The sequence below is a fragment of the Orcinus orca genome, chromosome 1, assembly GCF_937001465.1.
Source record: "Orcinus orca chromosome 1, mOrcOrc1.1, whole genome shotgun sequence".
Classification (NCBI taxonomy): Eukaryota; Metazoa; Chordata; class Mammalia; order Artiodactyla; family Delphinidae; genus Orcinus; species Orcinus orca.
Window position 1 is genome coordinate 114,587,655 of NC_064559.1, and position 23,221 is coordinate 114,610,875.

Here is a 23,221-nt window from a genome sequence, read left to right on the forward strand (position 1 = left end):
GTGTTAATGCTGGTTCCCTTCTAAACGGAGCTTTTGTTTGGGAATGATCACAACGATAAGCCTCAGAGATCATCGTCATTAGAGAAAGAGGGAAAATGGAGTGCGATATGAAGCCTGGGAAGACCACTAGAATCCGTGGGGAGTAGGTCTTATAACCTCGAAATTGCCAATCCTCCTCACTTCTGAAATCCCCCCATCCCTGTCCTCTCCAAGTCTCACCCAGAGGATGCTATGCGCTTGTTATTTGCTTAGCTCAACCTACTAGTTGCTGACTTCTTGTTTCAAGGCCTGTCATGATAGGGCTCCAGCCTCTTCTCTCCACATTAACACCAACTGAAACTAGATCACTCCTGGTTCCTGTTTCCTGCGCTTGCTTTTTCCTGCAATCTGCCTGTAACACCTGTTGAAAATTCCACCCTTTAAAGCCTGGTTCAACTCCCCTCTCTGGAAGCATTTCAGATCTCCCAGAACAGAAAGCATCTGTCTCTTCTGTCTCATGCTACTTTGCTTAAAACTTCTTCATGGTACCTTTTATTAGTTCTTTGTAACCTACCAGTTTCTATCCCACATACTGTTTGCCTTCTGCCACTGTAGCCGCCCATGCTCCTATCTGGGTCAGCTTCTTCCCTTACACGCCTCCTCAGTGGACCACTCCTATTAGCACACAAACATGCACTGTTTCATCCAGCTCAACAGTAATCCATGCCTGACATCTCCACTGTCTTTCTTTCTGTTTTCTCCTACACCTACTCCAGACACTGTCCCCTACCACTCCACTGACAGCCCGTCAAGGTCACCAGTGACCTCCGTGTTCTCCTTTGCTAATTCTTCGTCTCCCAACCTCATGACAGAATCCTTGGATCGCTTCTGTCTATACTCAACCCTGGTGATCCTATTCAGCTTCATGTTCTTAAATATTAAATGTAAGCCTCCTGTCCAGACCTCTTCCTCTGAATTCCAGACTCATATCCAACCACCTATCGTACAACTCTAGAATGTGACACACTTTTCACACTTAGTATGTTCAAAGTCGAATTCCTGACCCCCTCCCTCTGCCCCTTCCAAACCCGCTCCTGTCATAATCTTCACTACCTTACTGGCCAAAAATCTTGGAGTCATCTTTGACTCTCTCTCTCTCTCTCTCTCTCTCTCTCTCTCACTCACACACACACACACTCACTCTCTCTCTCTCTCTCCATGTGTCAGCATTTCCTGTTGGCTCCACTTTCCTACCTGATTATTCAGTACCCTAACTGGCCTCTCTGCTTCCATCCTGGGCCCTCTATAGGCTATTCCTAAATAGTATTCCTTATGGTAGGCCGAATCAGACCATGTTTTATCCTCTGCCAAAAGCTCTTTCGTGGACTCCACTCAGTAAATGCGGAAGGAAGTGTCTTCCCCCATCCCACTACCTCTCTGTTACCTCCTATTACTCTCCTCCTTGATCCCTCTGCTCCAGCCACACTGGCCTCCTTGCTGATCCTTCAACACACCAGGCATATGTCCACCTTATGGCATCTGCAGACCCTTCCCACTGCATGGAAGGCTGTGCTTTCCCCCAGGCAGGTGTATGGGCTACATATTTCCAATATTTATGCAAGAGCAACTTCAGTGAAACCTAAACCTGTGACCCACTACCACCACATTCCTTCTGCCCAGCACTCTTGCCCCTTTACACTGCTTAACTCTTCTGCATAGTACACACACACACACACATACACACACACACACACACAGCTTTTGCCACTTGCCAGAAACTCCACGAGGGAAGGGATGAAGGGATTTTGGTTTGTATTATTCCCCGATGTAGCCCCAACACGCAGACCAGCACCTGGCATACAGTAGAGGCACAATAACTATTTGCTGGTAGGCCTATAAGGATCATGCCTTGTTCTGCTTTGTAAGCCCTACAAGAACTTTTACATGGTTAAAAGTAGGCACAAGAACTTGCATTTGGTTAAGTTTAAAAAAATGCACTGAAAACAACAGCTCAAAATAAGAGTCACATCACTGCTTAAAATGGGAAGGTTTATTAAGGTTTTTCCTCCAAACGAACAGCCAAGCCCATGCTTCTTAAGAGAAGCGATTAGCAGGAAATGTATGTCACACCTTGGGCCCAGAACCACAGGAAGCTTCTTAACAAGCCAAAGAACTTGCATCCCCAATTCACTTTTAAAGCTCTTGTTGATGTCTGCAAAACAGAATCCATGTTGCCTCCCAGAAAACAGAACTAGGCACCCAGTTCAAAGTCCCCAGCTGTTCTCAACAAGAGTATTTAAGCAAGATATGGCATTAAATAAGTGCACTACACATTCAACACATTCAACAAACCCAAGATGAAGTTATAGTAAGAAAAATCCATGTTCAATGCAATGTCTATGCTACATTTTCAAGAATAACTTGCATGTTTTTACATTTTTGGGGAATAGAAATGCTAAAAGCTGGGTGGTTAGACTGCCTCAAAGCTCACATTCATTTCCTCCCCGGCAAGATGGGCTCCTTCCAGATCCTGGACAAGCACCCAAACCACTCTGCCCTTTTAAGTTTGGAGCTGAGTCAAGAGGGGCTATTTTAACACACATTTAAGTAGCACCTTAAATAAGTACAAGACCCAAACAAAACAAAAGGTTATTTTACAAGTTATTTTCCTCCTCCGAATACCTGACAATTTCTTCACACTTTGGTTTCACTACACACATATTTATGAGTGTATTTTACGCCCTCTAACATTCTACTATGATTGCTTACAAAGGAAAATACTGAGGTAATCTTTGTATCTTTCTGTCCCTCAGTCCTGAAAACAAAAATCGGATACGTGAACTGACAAATATATGTGTACCTATGAGGATAATGAGGCAAACTATTTGAAATTGGGCAGGTCCAGAAAATGCAGAATGTTCATATGTGGAGAAAAACAGCCTCAGACCAAGTAACCTATGTTCATAAAGTTGGTAATAAAGATCAGTATCTTCCCAAGGATTGACTTTTTCCAAGTACATTCTAACTCCAAAGATGCACATGGTTTCACCAAGGAGTAAAAGGCAGCCGGCTATGATGGCAAACCAAGCTGCCAAATACAGGTTCGTTCAAAGTTGTAGGGAAGAGAAAAACACACCAATATCCATCTCTCTCTAAACATTCCTAAGAGAATTTGCCCTGTGGCCACAGTTCAATGAATTACAATGCTATTCATATCTCTGACGAATTTCTTATATCTTCTCTGCCCAATTAAACTGCAAACTCTTGAGGGAGGGCCTTCACACCTCTTTGTGAGGCACACAGTATTTATAGAATAGATGGCTTGAATATCTACTTTTAATTCAATGGTAGAAGTGTTAACTGATACTGAAGCTCCCCCTGGTGGAGGGTAAAATTATAGATTATGTATTAACTTAGTTTCCAAAACTAAGATTGTTTGGGGACACTATGAAGCCATTAAAGTTGTTCGTATTCTAGTGGAAAAAAGCAAACTACCGACTGTGACATCAAGCCTCCTTTAAAGTAGATATTACTCATATAACCAAAGTTAATATACTTTAAATAGCCATAAATACTGATACGGCGTCAGTTCTTCAATATTCACCATATGAGATTCATATAATATCCTTGAGGACTTTTTGATTTTTCTGCTATAAAAATATATCGTATTTTCAGGCACCCTCCCCTCTGGAACCAAGACTAAGGACTTCACATAGGGACAATATAAAAGCACACCTATCTCACTTTCTGACAGGATACCTTTCCATCTTGCTCAGCAATGGCAGACTTCTTTGAGATAACAATGCATGTCTCTGAATTCAGCTGGTCCTGCTCTGCACACTACTGCGTGCCACAAGGGCATTTTTCTTCACAGTTCTACCTTTATCCCAAGTAGACTGTGTAAGATGTAACAAAGAAATCCAGTACCTGTCGTCTTTTCCTACCATGTCCTAAAACAGAGGACATCGAGTTATGCTCCTAGTCAAGCAGACTGTAACTTGGGAGTTCTTCTTATTTAAAATAATTCCTACTTAATCTGGCAAATAACGACACAATCTATGTAACAGGTAATATTTAGAAATGTTTGCTCGCTTATGAGATGGTTATCTATGATTTTAAGTCCAAAGGAATGTTTGAGAGGTGAGTTTCAAAGCAGAATGACTTTAGAGGACCTTAAAATATGCTACACTGACCTGGACAGACTGGCCCTAATGCTTCACTTATTTTTTTTTTTAATTTATTGCATTTATGAGATTTTTGGCCCCTCAGTCCCAGACATATGTATAACTGAATCAGTAGAAGGTAAGTATTAGGTAACTAAGTTTATTAGAAACTTAAAAGAATACAATTTCCAAATTTTCTTTTTACAATATTTTAACATTTTCTCAGGTTGGTCAGAGATTACATTTGAAATCTGATCTTTAAATTTCAATTTAGTAACTGATGGGGCTGACCACACTCCTAGGAAGTCTCAACAAGGCATGAACACTACTTCACACCTAGTTGCAACGAGACAGCATCTAGATCCCTGAGCAATGATTTAGACTTTCTAGGACTGGTTTCCTCCTCAACATTCAGGGACAAGGCACAGGGTTTCCTAAGCTTGTTTCTTTCCTTCTCTAGCACTTAAGTGGCTAACAAGCTGTTCTGCTCTACCTCTATGGTGTACATAAGTCATATCACCCTAGGTCCATGTCCTACTTAAGCCCCACTTTTTGTAAAAAACAGAAAAAAAAAACTGGGAAGGAAAGGAAAAGCACCACTATATAGCCAGCTAAAAATTTAACTTAGCAATCTTTTCCATATGACTACCACTATACTACTTCATATACAGTTGAAGAAAAAGCAACTGACACATCCTTTATATGCTTTTTCACTTTTACCCACTTCTCTTAGATTCTTCGATCTATTATAAAGCAAACTTGAAAATATTTACATAACATTTCATTGGTGGACTTATACTCAACAAATTAACAATGGCAAAATGATTCCCTTGAAATTACAACCTGTGGAAGATTTGAAGTAGTAAAAGTTAAACCCTGATACAGTATTAAACTTATCTTTTTACATATAAAAATAATACACAGTGGGATATTTTATTCAATAAGATACAATCTTTAAGATCAAGAGAGAATATACAAAACTATTGTATGTAGTCTGATGTATTTTACTGTATAATAGGAATAAATATATATAGAACAGAAAGTGCGAGGTCTGTTTGTAGAGAAATCACCATTTACTTAGGGGTTTAAAGCCAAGTGTTCTGCAGGTACCAGCCAGGAAGGAGCTACTGCTGCATTTAAAACAATGTGATCATTATAAAATAAAGGTCTTAAATCTATAAACAATAACAAAAACACACAAACCAAATGAAAATGTACTAAAATTTAATCATCCATAAAAGCTGTAATTTAATCTGACAGTAAAACACAAGAAGCAATATTAGAGGTGGTTTAGTATATTATATATTTTAGCTTTGAAAGCCATAGAAATCAGTTATCCCAGTTTTTTTCTCTATAAAAGACCCATTTTTCCAAAGCATTATGCACAAACAATTTTAATTAGAATATAATGACAGAATGATATTTCATAATTTTTTAAATATAAAATGAAGTCAATGACTCAAAAAAGTTATCTGCTGCAATGAGTCTGAGGGGAAATTTTCATAATCTATATCATTACAGATATAAAGTATAATGGTTCAACTTTTTAGTGCTTGACAGGGAGGAAACATGATAAAAAGGTCAATATGAAATCATTTGATTATAGTAGCAATATCTAACATTTGAAATGCATCCATGCTCTTTTGTATAATCATATTAGAGTCAAGTATATTTATTTTCACATCTGTTATAACTGCTATTGCAAAGGAGAAATACTATTGTCTTATTTTCCAAGAGATATACACAGAGCAATTCTTTTCTCCAGGGAACTTGTGCAAACCAATATAAGATCTAAACTCTTCACATAATATATAAAACAGGAGAAGCCTCTTCAGATTTATTTTTTGAAGTCTGGAATGCTGGCACTTTCCAATTAGGCAACAGTTCTTCATTCCTGTAATCTAGAACATTGAATAGATACAGATATATATATACTGATATATATGGTTAACCTTGATGTCAGAAGATGATAGTAAATAAGTAGATACATAATAATACAGAGAGAAATAATGATTTTGGCTGATCATTATTAGATAACTAAATTATATTAAACATATATAGTAACAAGGCTATTTTAAACTCCCTTTAAAAATGTTTAAAAAATAGTTTTATTGTACTTAGTGGTTCACAATATATCTGGCAGTCCTGTCTGTAAAGAGGAAAACAGTGATTATTTCATTTCTACCCCAGTATCATCTTATTTTTAAAGGTTCCTTTTCCACTAAGGAAACAACTCATGCCTGCATCAACTTCCCAATGGAAATTCTTTATTCAACCATTTTATGATTATTTATATTAGGGTTACCTATTCCAATTCAGGCTAGGACAAGAAGAAATGATACAGAAAGAGCTGATGCCCATTTTCAAGGGCAGAAGACTCAGTTAGGTTTACTGCTCAGCAGAAAAGAATTAGGTTAAAGGAATAATTTCCTGAAGATGAATTTCTTTCCTCAGTTTAAAAAAGTAGGACATATTAGAAAGAGACTAACACGCTTCAGTATGATTTTGCCTAACGGCTAGGGCTAGGTAAGCTGCCCTTAAGGTTCACATACCCTTACTAAAACCATTTATAGTGGCTATTTAAATTTATTCCATATCTCAGTACTTCTTAAATGGGATCAACATAGCACTTCAAGTCTATAATCACAGCAAAATGCTCTGCAAAGTATTCTGATTACTAAGTGACCTGTTATTTGGTATTATCAAATATGCACAGAGATCTCAGGTAACATTAAATATATTGTAAGCTGAATTACCTATCAGAGCCTAAGAATTTATGCAACCAGGATGAAAGTCTTATTTCTAGATTTAGGTCAAGATTTCTTTCCTCTAAGGTAACACTCATAGTAGTACACTGTAGGGTGTACGTGAATGAATCTGCCCAATAGGCCAGGAGACGGCACCTCTTCCTTTAGACATAAGCTAAAAGGACATTTTCTGAGAACTGGACATTAAACGAGGGTCAGCTAAGATAATGATAAAAATGAGCCAGTCAGGGGCTTCCCTGGTAGTGCACTGGTTAAGAATCCGCCTGCCAATGCAGGGGACACGGGTTCAAGCCCTGGTCCGGGAAGATCCTACATGCCATGGAGCAATGAAGCCTGTGCGCCACAACTACTGAGCCCCGCACTCTAGAGCCTGTGCGCCACAACTACTGAGCCCATGTGCCACAACTACTGAAGCCCACGCTCCACAACAAGAGAAGCCACCACAATGAGAGGCCTGCACACCACAACGAAGAGTAGCCCCCGCTCGCCGCAACTAGAGAAAGCCCATGCACAGCAACGAAGAACCAAAGCAGCCCAAAAAAAAAAAAAAAAAAGCCAGACAACTAACTGTAGAAGAGTTAAATACATTTCAGAACAGGAACTGGAGTTCTCATTTTTTTCTACCTTTGTACCCTTACCTAAAGAAACACAAATACTATCAACTTTAACAATAATCACCTTCAAGGAGCTGATGGATTTATAGTTACTGACTCAAGATTTCACTAAAAGCCTAAGCAAGCATTTGGCCAGAAGCTGTTTTTCCAAAATCTCACTATCCAGAGGCAATCTGTGACTTTTACTCCTTTCTATTTTCCCTTTACTTCATTTCAAAAAGGGGTACAATTACTCAGTTGTTTCCCCTAAGAGAGTTTCATTCATATCTCTAAGGAAGCACATATTAGTTAATTTGATGCTCCAGAAGATGTAATCTACTAAACAGACCCAAGAGACCTACAAGAGTTTTAGCACAACCAACTCTCCTCTAAGCGGACCCAGTTTAGTAACAGTCCCATAATTAGCATCAAATTACATCATAAATCCACTCCATGAAAGTATTCTTTTATGGTAATGTTTACAGAGTTGATGAACATAAGTAAAAACTGTTCAGGGGATTTAAATATATAATTAAGGGAAAACAAATGGTCCCACATGGCCTGGTTGCTTACGTGATAGGCAGCGATAGGCAGCTTCAATGCGGCCACTAATTTCTCTCCAATGGGTTCACTTAATGAAAACTTAAGTGGTACTTAAAGTTGACTACTACCTACAGACCTACAGAAGAAACATTTGAAAGACGTCAACCCACACCTGAGAGGAAATGACTTCTAAAACTACACTGACATACCAACACACATCCAGCAGAATGGCTCAAGTTACAAAGACTGACAATACCAAATTTGGGGAGGATGTGGAACTCGTAAACTGCTAGTAGGTGTGTAAACTGGTACAACTACTTGGAAAAATTTCTTAGCAGTATCCACCACAGCTACCACATATATAGTGTATAGTCTGGCCATTTCATTCATACACACACACACACACACACACACACACACACACACACACACACACACACACACCCCAAACAGAAATGCATGCACATGTACATAAAGACTTGTACAAGAAAGTGCACAGGACAGCTTCATCTACCACAGGGCAGACAGCAGAAGCAAGAAGAACTACAATCCTGAAGCCTGTGGAACAAAAACCACATTCACAGACAAGATGAATAGGCAGAGGGCTATGTACCAGATGAAGGAACAAGATAAAACCCCAGAAAAACAACTAAATGAAGTGGAGATAGGAGATAGGCAACCTTCCAGAAAAAGAATTCAGAATAATGATAGTGAAGATGATCCAGGACCTCAGAAAAAGAATGGAGGCAAAGATCGAGAAGATGCAAGAAATGTTTAACAAAGACCTAGAAGAATTAAAGAACAAACAGACGAACAATACAATAACTGAAACGAAAACTACACTAGAAGGAATCAATAACTGAGGCAGAAGAACGGTAAGTGCCTGGAAGAGAGAATGGTGGAATTCACTGCTGTGGAACAGAATAAAGAAAAAAGAATGAAAAGAAATGAAGACAGCCTAAGACGCCTCTGGGACAACATTAAACGCAACAACATTCGCTTTATAGGGAGGGGTCCCAGAAGGAGAAGAGAGAGAGAAAGGACCAGAGAAAATATTTCAAGAGATTATAGTCAAAAACTTCCCTAACATGGGAAAGGAAATAGCCAACCAAGTCCAGAAAGCACAGCGACTCCCATACAGGATAAACCCAAGGAGAAACATGACGAGACACACAGTAATCAAATTGGCAAAAATTAAAGACAAAGAAAAATTATTGAAAGCAGCAGGGGAAAAATGACAAATAACATACAAGGGAACTCCCATAAAGTTCACAGCTGATTTCTCAGCAGAAACTCTACAAGCCAGAAGGGAGTGGCATGATATACTTAAAGTGATGAAAGGGAAGAACCTACAACCAAGATTACTCTACCCGGCAAGGATCTCATTCAAATTCGATAGAGAAATCAAAAGCTTTACCGACAAGCAAAAGCTAAGAGAATTCAGCACCACCAAACCAGCTCTACAACAAATGCTAAAGGAACTTCTGTAAGTGGGAAACACAAGAGAAGAAAAGGACCTACAAAAACAAACCCAAAACAATTAAGAAAATGGTCATAGGAACATACATATTGATAATTACCTTAAACGTGAATGGATTAAATGCTCCAGCCAAAAGACACAAGCTTGCTGAATGGATACAAAAACAAGACCCATATATATGCTGTCTACAAGAGACCCACTTCAGACCTAGGGACTGAAAGTGAGGGAATGGAAAAAGATATTCCATGCAAATGGAAATCAAAAGAAAGCTGGAGTAGCAACACTCATTATCAGATACAATAGACTTTAAAATAAAGAATGTTACAAGAGACAAGGAAGGACACTACATAATGATCAAGGGATCAATCCAAGAAGAATCTATAACAATTATAAATATATATGCACCCAACATAGAGCACCTCAATACATAAGGCAACTGCTAACAGCTATAAAAGAGGAAATTGACAGTAACACAATAATAGTGGGGGACTTTTAACACCTCACTTACACCAATGGACAGATCATTCAAACAGAAAATTAATAAGGAAACAGAAGCTTTAAATGACACAACAGACCAGATAGATTTAATTGATATTTATAGGACATTCCATTCCAAAACAGCAGATTACACTTTCTTCTCAAGTGTGCATGGAACATTCTCCAGGATAGATCACATCTTGGCTCACAAAATCAAGCCTCAGTAAATTTAAGAAAATTGAAATCATATCAAGCATCTTTTCTGACCACAACACTATGAGATTAGAAATCAATTACAGGGAAAAAAACGTAAAAAATACAAACACACGGAGGCTAAACAATACGTTACTAAATAACCAAGAGATCACTGAAGAAATCAAAGAGGAAATCAAAATATACCTAGAAACAAATGATAATGAAAATACGACGATCCAAAACCTATGGGATGCAGCAAAAGCAGTTCTAAGAGGGAAGTTTATAGCTATACAAGCCTACCTCAAGAAACAAGAGGAGTCTCAAATAAACAATCTTACCTTACACCTATCTAACCTTACATCTAAAGGAACTAGAGAAAGAAGAACAAACATAACCCAAAGTTAGCAGAAGGAAAGAAATCATAAAGATTCAGAGCAGAAATAAATGAAATAGAAACAAAGAAAAAAATAGCAAAGATCAATAAAACTAAAAGCTGGTTCTCTGAGAAGATAAACAAAATTGATAAGCCATTAGCCAGACTCATCAAGAAAAAGAGGGAGAGGACTCAAGTCAATAAACTTAGAAATGAAAAAGAAGTTACAACAGACACCACAGAAATACAAAGCATCCTAAGGGACTACTTACTACAAGCAACTCTATGCCAATAAAATGGACAACCTGGAAGAAATGGACAAATTCTTAGAAAGCAATAGAAAATATGAACAGACCAATCAGAAGTAGTGAAATTGAAACTGTGATTAAAAATATTCCAACAAGGGCTTCCCTGGTGGTACAGTGGTTGAGAGTCCGCCTGCCGATGCAGGGGATACGGGTTTGTGCCCCGGTCCGGGAAGATCCCACATGCCGTGGAGCGGCTAGGCCCGTGAGCCATGGCTTCTGAGCCTGCGCGTCCGGAGCCTGTGCTCTGCAACGGGAGAGGCCACAACAGTGAGAGGCCCGCGTACCGTGCAAAAAAAAAAGAAAAAAAAAAAATTCCAACAAACAAAAGCTCAGGACCATATGGCTTCACAGGGGAATTCTATCAAACATTTAAAGAAGAGCTAACAACCATCCTTCTCAAACTCTCCCAAAACATTGCAGAGGAAGGCACACTCCCAAACCCATTCTATGAGGCCACCATCACCCTGATACCAAAACCAGACAAAGATACTACAAAAAGAGAAAATTACAGACCAATATCAATGATGAATATAGATGCAAAAATCCTCAACAAAATACTAGCAAACAGAATCCAACAGCTCATTAAAAGGATCATACACCAGGATCAAGTGGGATATATCCCAGGGATGCAAGGATTCTTCAATATATGCAAATAAATCAATGTGATACACCATATTAACAAATTGAAGAATAAAAACCATATGATCATCTCAAAAAAAAAAAAAGAAAAAGAAAAAATAGAAAGTGCACAGGCACCATACTTGTTCCTGGAAAGAACCCAAATGTCCATCAACAGCAGAATACATAAATATATTGCTAGTACAGTCATACAATAAAAATAAACTACTGCTGTATGCAACAAGGATTATTCTCAAAAACATTTTTGAGTGAAAGAAGCCACACATAAAATAACACATTAAGTGTTTTTGTTTCTGTTAAGTTCAGAGAGGCAAAACTAATCCATTGTGTCAGGAATCAGGGCTGGGATTACATCTGAGGAGGAATGACTATTACTGATATATATGTGTGCTCACTTTGAAATATTTCATCAAAAAAAAAATTTATTTTCAGATAAACCACTGTTCCACTTCAATTCAGCTTGAATTTCGGTGTGACCTTGGAAGGCTTTCTATTCATTGAACCACTATTGTTTGGACACCCATTCTGTACCAGGCACTGGGGTGAGTAAAACAGACATGATCCTTGCCCTCCCTCAGACAGCTTAGAATCTCATGGAGAAAAAGACAAATTATCCAGTAGATGAACATATCTATAAGTTATATAAAACATTTACAAATTACAGAAGCCTGGAAATACCCTAAGAGGTGAAATGGGAAGTGGTTAATGTTGGGGAAAGCCCCAAATAAGAGGATGAGAAAGGTATCTGCTCTGCTTTTAGCACCTTACCTGGCTCAGAGCTGCTGCTTATTGTGGGTCTAAAGCAGCAGACATGATTTCTTTTTAGGCTTCTTCTTTTCCACTGGTGTTTTTCTATTTATCTGTCTGACCAGGTCATAAAATATCTAAATAAAAACAAGAAAAAGTACTTATTTAACCAATATTTGAGACCTTGTTCCACAAAACAATCTTGATTCTGTGAAATATTATTCTGCTCTTGGATCTGTATTTTGCTGCTTTGTATTTTGCTGCTTCTTAGAAACAGCAGGTTTCTAAGAAGCCTCAGCTGATTTTCAGTCAGGGTAAAGCACAACTTACCTACTTACAATGAGGGAAATACACTTGCTCTTAGAGATATTCAATAACAAATTAGTAAAAAGAATTAGTAGTGAAAAAAACAAGATAGTGAAGTGGAATCTTTGATGCTTCAAAAACCTAATTATTAAGAGAACAGTTAATGCTTCACTTATATCTTTATACTTGCTTTATTTTTAAAAAAGTTCAAACTTACAGAAAAGTTGCAGGTACCAAGAACTTATGTATTTTCTTCACCCATATTCACCAGTTAGTAATATTTTGCCAAATGTACATTTTTCCAAAGAAGAAATGCAGATGGCCAACAGGCACATAAAAAGATGCTCAACATCGCTCATCATCAGGGAAATGCAAATCAAAACCACAATGAGATATCACCTCACACCTGTTAGAATGGCAATTATCAAAAAGAACACAAATAACAAATGTTGATGAAGATGTGAAGAAAAGGGAACCCTCCTACACTGTTGGTGGGAATGTAAATTGGTGCAGCCACTGTGGAAAACAGTATGGAGGTTTCTCAAGAAAACGAAAAATAGAGCTACCATATGACCCAGCAATTCCACTCCTGGGTATATATCCAAAAAAACCCCAAAACACTAATTTGAAAAGACACATGCACCCCATGGGACTTCCCTGGTGGTCCAGTGGGTAACACTCCATGCTCCCAATTCAGGGGGCCCGGGTTCGATCCCTAGTCAGGAACTAGATCCCACACGCATGCTGCAACTAAGAGGTCCGCATGACGCAACTAAAAAAAAAGATCCCTAGTGCCACAACTAAGACCTGGCGCAGCCAAAGTAAGTAAGTAAGTAAAGAAGTAAATAAATAAATATTTTTAAAAAAGATACATGCACCCCAATGTTCATAGCAGCATTATTTGCAACTGCCAAGATATGGAAGTGTCCATCAACAGATGAATGAATAAAGAAGATGTGGTGTATATATACAATGGAATACTACTCTGCTATAAAGAACGAAATTTTGCCATTTGCAGCAACATGGATGGACTTAGAAGGCATTATGCTAAGTGAAATAAGTCAGACAAAGACAAATATTGTGTGATATCACTTATATGTGGAGTCTAAAAAATACAACAAACTAGTGAATATAACAAAAAAGAAGCAGACTCACAGATACAAAGAACAAACTAGTGGTTACCAGTGGGGAGAGGAAGGGGGGAGGGGCAATATAGGGGTAGGGGTTAAGAGGTACAAACTATTAGGTATAAAATAAGCTACAACGATATACGGGGAATATATGGGGAATAGCAACATGGGGAATATAACCAATATTTTATAATAACTATAAATGGAGTAAAACCTTTAAAAATTATGAATCACTACACTGTACACCTATAACATATAATATTGTACAGCAAACTATACTTCAATTTAAAAAATAATGGTCCTAAGATTACAAGCCTAAATTAATTGTTGAAGGGGGGACCCCTCCTTTTACCCCCCTTTGGGATAAACAGATTTATCCCAAAGCTATTGATTCATTTATATTCTTTTCTTTCTGGTCCATCCTACCCACTCTCCCATTTTCTTTCAACCATTTAATTCTATTATCTTATTTCTAAGAAAGTTGAAAACTTAAGAGTTTATGAACAAAATGGTAGTTTCTGTTTCACAGCTCCAAAGCCCTTCAAGAACTTAATGTTCATAAGCCATAAACAAAATCTCATTAGTTCCCCAGCCTCAGTGCATAATCTGTAAGTGAAAAATAACAAAAGGATAAACTAAAATAGTAAATTAATCAAAACAGCATGTTTCTTCATGGTAGCCATGGGTTTCTGGTACTAAACAAAATGGTAACTGGTTTTGTGGTATTACCCTTAAGGATTTCCTTGGCAAACGGTGCCTACCTCACAGCAGCAGTGATGAGGGCAAGTTCGAACTATAGTTATTTGGTTAGATATGCTGAAAGCCCTCAGTCTAGGTTCTTCCTCATCCTTCTGAACTACAGAAAAATCTAAAGGGAACACAGAATAATTTCTCAATCCCTCTATCACTCCTTAATTGGGATGTTTTGATTCCAATTATTATTCCAGCATCAGCAAAGAACAATTAATTCTTGATTAAGACTGATGTGATTCTGATACAGCTATGTACTACTTTCAAAACACAACAAAAATGATGAGTTTTTAAAAAAAATATTTATTTTTACTTATTTATTTATTTTGGCTGTGCCGTGTCTTAGCTGTGGCACATGGGATCTTCGTTGCAGCATGCGGGACCTTTTTTTTTTTTTTTAAGTTGAGGCATGCAGACTTCTTACTTGCGGCGTGCATGCGGGATCTAGTTCCCCGACCAGGAATCAAACCTGGGCCCCCTGCATTGGGAGAATGGAGTCTTACCCACTGGACCTCCAGCGAAGTCCCAAGAGTTTTTTTTTAAAAAATTATATATTCTCTGATATAGATAGTAGAGAATTAGAGGGCAATTTAGTTAAGCAGGATGTCCCTGTATGATTTCAAACTTGAGTCCAAGAGTTCAATCATGTGAAAGTATGATCTCTCTATCTTCAGGCACTCAGAAATCACACACATATTTTCAAGGCATTAGCTGTCTGAGGAACTATTAACTACCCCCAAAACTCCATAGTTGGATTATTAGGCTATCAAGAGAGAAATATTAAAAGAAAGAAATTATTACACTCTCAAGAATTTCTAGCATAAAGTTTGTATGTTTTCCAAAAGAGTATAAAGAACCTTAAGTAGCTAATGTATTTCATTTTGTTGTATTTTTTTTCTATTTTTGTTTTATAAACCTTCATGTCAACGGTTGATTTCAACGAGGCTACTGTGAAAAAGCACCTCTGCTGCATGGGAAACTGAAACCCAGAGGAGGGAGATCTAGTAGCATGTAAGTTCCCACAAACAGGTAATGCTTGAAAGGTAAGGAATACCTCCGGTCCACTGTGCTCACTGGACCCTGGCCCAACTCAACCTCGGCCGAGTCCTATGAACTTGGTGGTCGGGTACCAGTGAGGGTGATCACAGGACAGCAGGAACTATATCTCTAAGGCCAATCATCCTGCAGATGGTGACCGTGCACTACTACTCCCCTAGCCAAGCTCATTGTTTTACCTCATGTGTTTATGTGTTTTACCTTAACGTTCTCTCTCTTTTCTTTTTTGGTGGTGGTGTGGGGGAAACTAAACCAAAAATCAACATTTTATGATCAGCCATGTTTTTCAGGATAACATCTATGAAACTGTAATTCCACAACAGAGAAAGTTGAAACTAGAAGCATTTCATACTTCCTTTCATTTACTTGGCAGTGAATTACAAATAACTGTTGTTGAAGATCTCAGCAGGACTTGTTCCCCATTAGGATGTAAACTTCTTGAGGGCAAGAATAGTCTCTGTCTAAATGACTGTTACCCTGGTGCCTAACACAGTGGAACATAGGAACACAATGAATATTTGCTGAATAAATAAAATTTATGAATTTCTTATTTTTATGTATTTATTAAAACTGGTTTTATCTGAAAGACAAGCTTTGACTTATTATTTGTAAAACTTATTTATTTATTTATGGCTGCGTTGGGTCTTCATCGTGGTGCGCGGGTTTCTCATTGCGGTGGCTTCTCTTTGCTGTGGAGCACGGGCTTTAGGGCGTGGGCACGTGGGCTCAGCTGCTCCGCGGCATGTGGGATCTTCCCGCACTGGGGCTCAAACCCGTGTCCCCTGCATTGGCCGGCGGGTTCTTAACCACCTCGCCACCAGCGAAGTCCCACAACCTTAAATTTTCTTCGTGCCACACGTTTAAAGTAATTTGGTCATTTAAAAAGTCAAATAATAGTCTACAACGATAATATCAGTGAAGGAAAAGTGACCAAAAGAACCAAAGGCCAGAGAGGAATCATAAGCAAAAACACACCAGAGGACTCTGATAACCTAAACCAGTCTTAACTCTCATCTATGTTGTAAGTGTGCTGAACTCTGACTGATTACCTGTGATGCTACAAATGGCAAGCACACTGGCAAATGAACACTTCTGTACTACTGGGAAAGGAAAGAAGCCTATTCTGCTTTTTTTTTTAAGAAAAAAAAGGCTTATGTTAAAATTAACAAAAAGCAAAGGAACCTCTTAAGATTTTGCTTGGATGTAGTGGTTGCAGTTGGGGATTGCACTAATCTTTTAGGGATCCAGTAAACTATTGGCCATTTACATCCAGGCAGGCAAGCTTACTTGTTAAGCATTCCTGTCCCCAGCTATGTTCTCAGGATAGTGGAGTAGTTAAGTCACGGACAAAAAAAGCCTTGTGCACCTGCTGTTATCAGGCCTAAAAGACCGAGTGAATCATAGTTCTGTATCCATCCACACTCACACAGATTCTTCCCTTTGAGTCATGCACCAAAGGGAAGCAGGACTCAAAACACCAAATTCCATGATATCTTTCTGTACAACGTAAGTTCATTACAGTAACTACTTTGATTTTTTTATTTTTCTACTTGACTTTACAACCTTTTTACACACATCTGTATAGGTAATTGTTATAATACAAGGGTGATGTGACAATTTTCACACACCACTTTCTGGCTTATCATTTAGAGGCTTAGCAGGACTTTAAAAAACATATTCTTTAACTTAAACCACCTCTTTGCCAACAAGGTAAATATAAGTGTCCTCATCACAGCCAACAAAGTGATTTCATATAAGAGAAGGAATAAGGTTTCTAGGAATTACTTAGTGTTTTCCATAAATTGATAGATAAATACTTAAAAGAACACCACTTTTTCTTTTTTAAAAAATGTTTTTGGCTGTTAACTTGAAAGAAAGGAAACTAAAAAGGCACTTATTTGTGCTGCCTAGCAGCTGTAGTTTACCTCATTAACGTTGATCTTCGACTTTGCAGAAGATTCTAAAAAGGCACAGTTACACCACTGTCTTGCTAAATTCTGACCCTGTTCTTTGCCAACTACTCGCTCATCTTCCAGGTCACATTTATTACCAACCAAAATCATTGGAACCTGCGAGAAGGAAAAAATCATATAATAAGCCCTAACATACTTGTTACTCAGCCTTTTATAAGTAAGCAACTACCAGTCACCAACTGAAATGTGTTAGTTAGGACTATAATCTTCATCAAGTGCTTAAAAAAAGGTGTATGTACGTGTGTTGGGGGGAAAATGGAGGGGGAAGAGACAGAAAAAATATGGACAAGATTCTACAACACTGATCTGCTAAATTATTTTAAGACTATAATCCCAAAATGCTCAGGTGGACTAATGCTAATGGCTGAATTCCAAGTAGAAAAATCTGAAGGAAAAGGAACCTCCTGCAATACTCATTGTCTTGGTGTGTTTTAAGTGCCTCATCTCACAGGACCAAAAAATGCCAATAGTAGTGGCAAGACCAACACGTTAATAAGTTTTACTTCTACAACTGACATCTAGATCTGAAGACTAGCTTAGGTGAGATATTAAGGAAAAGAATAAAAATACAGCCACTGAGTAGCTATGTCTTCATCTACAACTCAATCTTTAGTTTATTACATGGGATAAAGAGATTAACATTACCAGAATTCAGTGATTTGCATGTAATTGCCTATGAAAAGAGAACTCTCTTAGATGAATTAGTCATGGGAAGAAAGAGAACTATTCATTAGGTTATGGTTGGTCATGAGTCATATGGTGCAAATTCCTCCCGCCTACAGTATTACCCAAAGTTGAGGTCTTAAGCAGGTGCCTATGTTCCCATTAATAATGAGAGAGAACACACAAAAACAGAAAAGAAGGTACAAATGAAATTTTATATCCTAATTTATACAACTTTTGAAAAAGGAACTTTCTGTAGCTCAAAACTGAGACAAACGTAAAATATACATTTAATCTTTGCAAAAAGGCAAAACAACAATGATGCTATTCATCAAATAAGACAAGAATTCTAAAACAGTATATTTTACCACAATAAAAAATTAACATTAAAAAAAGAATTCTAAAACAAAAACAAAAAAATATATAAAAATGTAAGTTAATTAAAATCTTTAACATAATTCAAAGGAAAAAACTAAGTAAAAACTGTACCAACAGAATTTTAGAAATAGGAACACAGCATTACGGTTCTTAATAATGTTCTCTGAACACTGTTTCTGACATAACTACCAACTTTCCAAGCCCAACTGGAGTCCCCCTTCTTCTACCAAGTACTCTTTGATTCTTCTTTCTCCACTCCACTTATGACCCACATAGCACCATGTAGGTCATAAGTGCAGTAGAGAAAGAAGAACTTTACATACGTGTCCTTCTTTTCTAATCATCTCAGCATATTATCTGTAGGTAAATTTAGAAAGCTTAAAAACGTTTTTGGTCACCAGGGCTCTTAGGCGCATGGTAAATACCCTCTAAATCCTCTACTGATAGAGAAAATGGACACTTTTTATTTGGCCATAGAGAGATGGCAGTATGCTATATATAGAGAGAAATACTTACATCTTCTGTGTCCTTAACCCGTAAAATCTGTTCCCTCAGGTCTTGTAAGTCATTAAATGTGGACTGAGCTGTAATAGAATATACTAGTGCAAACCCTTGGCCATTCTTCATATACAAATCTCTCATCGCTGTAAATTGCTCCTATAATAAAAAATATGCAATTATGACTTCTTAAATGTATATTGAAACAATTTAAATCAGAATAATCACAAGTGAGCTACTGAATTTTTTTTTTTAATGTATGTATGTATATATAAATATTTTTTGGCTGCATTAGGTCTTCGTTGCTGCACGCGGGCTTTCTTTAGTTGCGAGTGGGGGCTGCTCTTCGTTGCGGTGCACGGGCTTCTTATTGCGGTGGCTTCTCTTGTTGTGGAGCACGGGCTCTAGGCACACGGGCTTCAGTAGTTGCAGTACGCAGGCTCAGTAGTTGTGGCTCGCGGGCTCCAGAAAGCAGGCTCAGTAGTTGTAGTGCACAGGCTTAGTTGCTCCGCAGCATGTGGGATCTTCCTGGACCAGGGCTCAAACCTGTGTCCCCTGCATTGGCAGGCAGATTCGTAACCACTGCGCCATCAGGGAAGCCCTGAATTCTTTATTACATGTTATCATGACAGGAAACATAAGACGTGATACACGGTTTCTGGAAAATTTGACATGAATGTCCCTGTCCCCTACGTACATGACTAGAAACAGCTACAGAATTAGAACGGAAATCTTAACCACTTTAATTTGTTTCTGTGTGATTTAGAAAAACTGCATATAGTTCCTTTTTATATACAGATTTTAATTATTTTGGTGCTACAAAAGATGATGTCCAAGGTAGTGGTTTTGGAAAAGAGAAGTCCAAGTACTGAACTCTGAGGCCCTCCAACATTAAGAGGTTGGGGAAATGAAGACAAATCAGGAAAGGAGACTTAGGAGTAACGAATCATACAGGGAGAAAAGCAAGCAAGTGTTGTTTCCTAGAAGTCAAATGAATAAAATTTTTACAGATAAGGATAATGATCTACTGAGTCAAAGGTTGCTGAAAAGTCAAGAAGGTTGAGGATATATCCGAGGGATTGATTATGAATGACAGACCATGGACTTGAAGCTGTATAAAGAGGGGGTTGAGGATATGATAGATAAACAAAGATGTTAGATTTAACAGACTGCAGATTACAGTCAGGTTGAAAGGTATGAAAGGAAGTGAGATGGAGAAACAAGAGATGGTTAGTAGAGAGTAGGACACTTGAAAATGAGATTTAAGATGGTATTATGTTACTGGTAATCATATAGTCTAGGGTAAAGACCACGGGCATGAATGACTGAAGCAGGGTGGAGGTCAAGGACCTGAGAGGCCAAGCTACTGGATCATCTATATTACCCGTAAAGATTCTATTTGGATACTAAAATCACCAAGAATTCGGACTAAAGCAGTGTTGGAGAAAGTAAGCAAAAATCCTTAAGGAGTAAGGAGTGATCTAGAACAAGATCAAAGAGCATCAACTACTTTCCAAACGTTATGCAAGGCACTGGGGACAGAGAAGTAAACAGAAAATTACAACACAGCATGCTGAGTGCTAGGATGGTATAAATACAAGATATTTGAGAGCACAAGCGGAAGATCTCTGCAGAAGGGGAAAATTTTAATTTGGACAAGAGGAGGAAGAAACAATGCCCTCACACTTGTGGAGGCTGTGAAAGGAAGAAATAGAAAGTTTTTTTTTTTTTAACTGTTGGGGTCTTTGGGAACAAAGGAGAATTATTGCTGATTCAGAAGCTAGGAAATTTGGGGGTTGGACGAAGTGGCAAGAGGGGGAGGTCTCAATTCAGCTGATATAAGAAAGAAGGAGTTCCAGTGATCCAAAGCTTCCTGTTGGAATCAAGATCCATTTTCCCACAAAAGAATAGAAAAATATGGTATAATTCGTACTCTAATTGCTCCAGTCTGCTTAAGTTTTTTTTTGATCTGAAGCTTTCTTACCATTTATAAAATTATAGTGGGAATATTTGTGCTGAATTTTAAAACAACTTAAAACATTTAAGAATACCATCCATTTTAAAGCTAGGAATTGCCTAATAGGTAAAGTCTACGTATATGGAGAAAAAAAAAAGAAAAGAAAATCATTTAATGTGTGCATTTTTTGTGGTAGTATAATTGTGGCAGAATAAAACCATCATTAATTAATTAAACAATTAAGAAGGTGAGGACAAATGAAGACAATGAAAATAAAAGCAAATACACATATACACAAATACACAAATACACAAATATAAAAGACATTTTGTGCCAAGTGATTTATAATCACTATCTCATTTGATCATTATAAGCACCCTATAATGTACTAAACGTCACTATACTCATTTAAGCATGTGAAAAATGAGGCTCAAAATAATCCTAAAGATTTTTGTCAGAACACACGTATCTGTCACCAGTCCCTTGAGATGTTAAAATGCTAATAAAAAGCAAAAAAAGTTTTTTAAATAAATGAATGACCATGGTGTTAAGAGTTAGTCTTATTTAAACCCAGAGAAATACCTATTTTAACTAAAATTCCGTATTTAAAATACTTTCCTTTTGTTTGTTCGTTTAAAGCACTAAGAGCATAATCCTTACCTCAATACAGGGAAAAGAAACTCAACACACAGATTCTGTAGGTGAGCGCAACATATAATTTAATAGTGATATGTGGGCATTAAGTACATCATAGATAGTTTCACACACATAAGAAAATTTAGGAAGCCCTACGTTTAGAGACTTAACGTTCTTAATCAGAACAAATGCTTTTACTCACAGAAATCATTCAGGTGACCATATACTGTTCACAAATGAAAATCTGTCCACCCACCCTACCCCCGCCAAAAAAAAAGAGAAAACATCCTTACTGTTCCTGCTGTATCCAGGATTTCGAGCATACACTGTTGGCAGTCTACTTCAACTTGCTGTTAGGGTCAGGGCAGGGGGGTGGGGGGTGGAGGGGGATGAAAAAGTAACATCAAAATGTCAGTCTGTTTTCCTCCCACCTCTTCACTCAAAGTCCTTATTAACAACTACAAAGCCTTTCTCTAGCAGTTTGCTGTATTGGTGGAGACCAAGTTGGTACTACAGTAAAGAACAGGAGGTCTCAAACACATTCTATTAATAATACAGAAGCTAGGACTGTTAATCCTGAGTTTAGATATTTTTCTGACCACTATAAACTCTGAGTAATGATTGTTGTTATTATTAGAAGCCAATGGTGATATTCTGCAATTTAAGAAAAACTGCAACAAACAGGTATAGTTCTAACAGGGAAAAAAAATGTATAAAGTATGTATATTTATATTATCTTCAAAACAAAGCACAAAAGCAGCTCAAAACAGCCAATATCTGGGGGTAAAGAAAACTTTGCCAACTTACCAGATTCAAGTTGTCAAAGTTTTACTAAAATATGCCCAAATTTAATACAAAGGAAATTCTTAAGAGATAAAGGGAACACAATAACACTGAACCTATAGAGTTCTCAAGACTTTAAAAAAAGGTACTTCTTTGGAAAAGCTGTGTGTATAAGGTGAAATTTCATATACTGAATTCTACTTTCCCAGGGCTTTACAGAAGAGAAGGTTGTCCTAAAGAAAGTATCAACTATTAGCTGTGAGGAAAATGTTCAATAAAGAAGGGACTAAGAAAAGTGCTTCAGCATTCAAGGTACATATCTCCGTTTGTAGTTAAAGCTTTAACCAGCAACTTATTTGGGGGAAATTTCAGTAATGCAACATGGTCTTCTAAAAATAAACATATTAACCTAAGGACTATTTTAAACTCTGCTTCTCTGTCAGATCAGGAATTGATGAGGAGCACCACAGGTGGATCTACAAACTCACTGTCTACCACTTACGGGACAAATATGATAACAACCTGCACAATCTGTGAATGGGCATGTTCAATGAACAATGAATTAGGTCTGTAGTTTCTCAATATATATCACAATTTTGTTTCCAATTTACAGATAATGAAACTGCTCTGCCAGTAGGCTTGATGAACTTAATTCAGCAAAAGTTATAGCACTATTTAAAGGTAAATTCTAAAACATCTACCAAAGCAACCCTTTCTTATTTGTTGAAAGGCAGGTTAATCGTTTTGGGGGGCAGTGGGGTATATCGTTGGTTACTAGGCTTTCTTACAACACTGTCTCTTCCCCCCCATAACATACTTGGGAAAT

At 37.7% G+C, this 23,221-nt stretch overlaps 1 protein-coding gene across 6 annotated transcripts in view; it reads right to left on the bottom strand.

Moving 5' to 3' along the window:
* Positions 1-5,349: 5,349 nt before the first annotated feature.
* RAP1A (RAP1A, member of RAS oncogene family) overlaps positions 5,350-23,221 on the bottom strand; it is a 74,346-nt gene continuing 56,474 nt past the window's right edge. For 4 of the 6 annotated variants that reach the window (XM_049710674.1, XM_012533910.3, XM_033435278.2 and 1 more), the window contains exons 4-8: positions 21,906-21,962; positions 19,038-19,178; positions 17,433-17,576; positions 12,287-12,402; positions 5,350-6,043 (exon numbers count right to left, since the gene is read on the bottom strand). In XM_049710674.1, the coding sequence (XP_049566631.1) occupies positions 12,316-12,402; positions 17,433-17,576; positions 19,038-19,178; positions 21,906-21,962 (429 nt within the window). In that variant the 3' untranslated portion in view covers positions 5,350-6,043; positions 12,287-12,315. The remainder of the gene's footprint in view (positions 6,044-12,286; positions 12,403-17,432; positions 17,577-19,037; positions 19,179-21,905; positions 21,963-23,221) is intronic. The other 2 variants (XM_049710678.1, XM_049710676.1) reach the window with 1 other exon arrangement.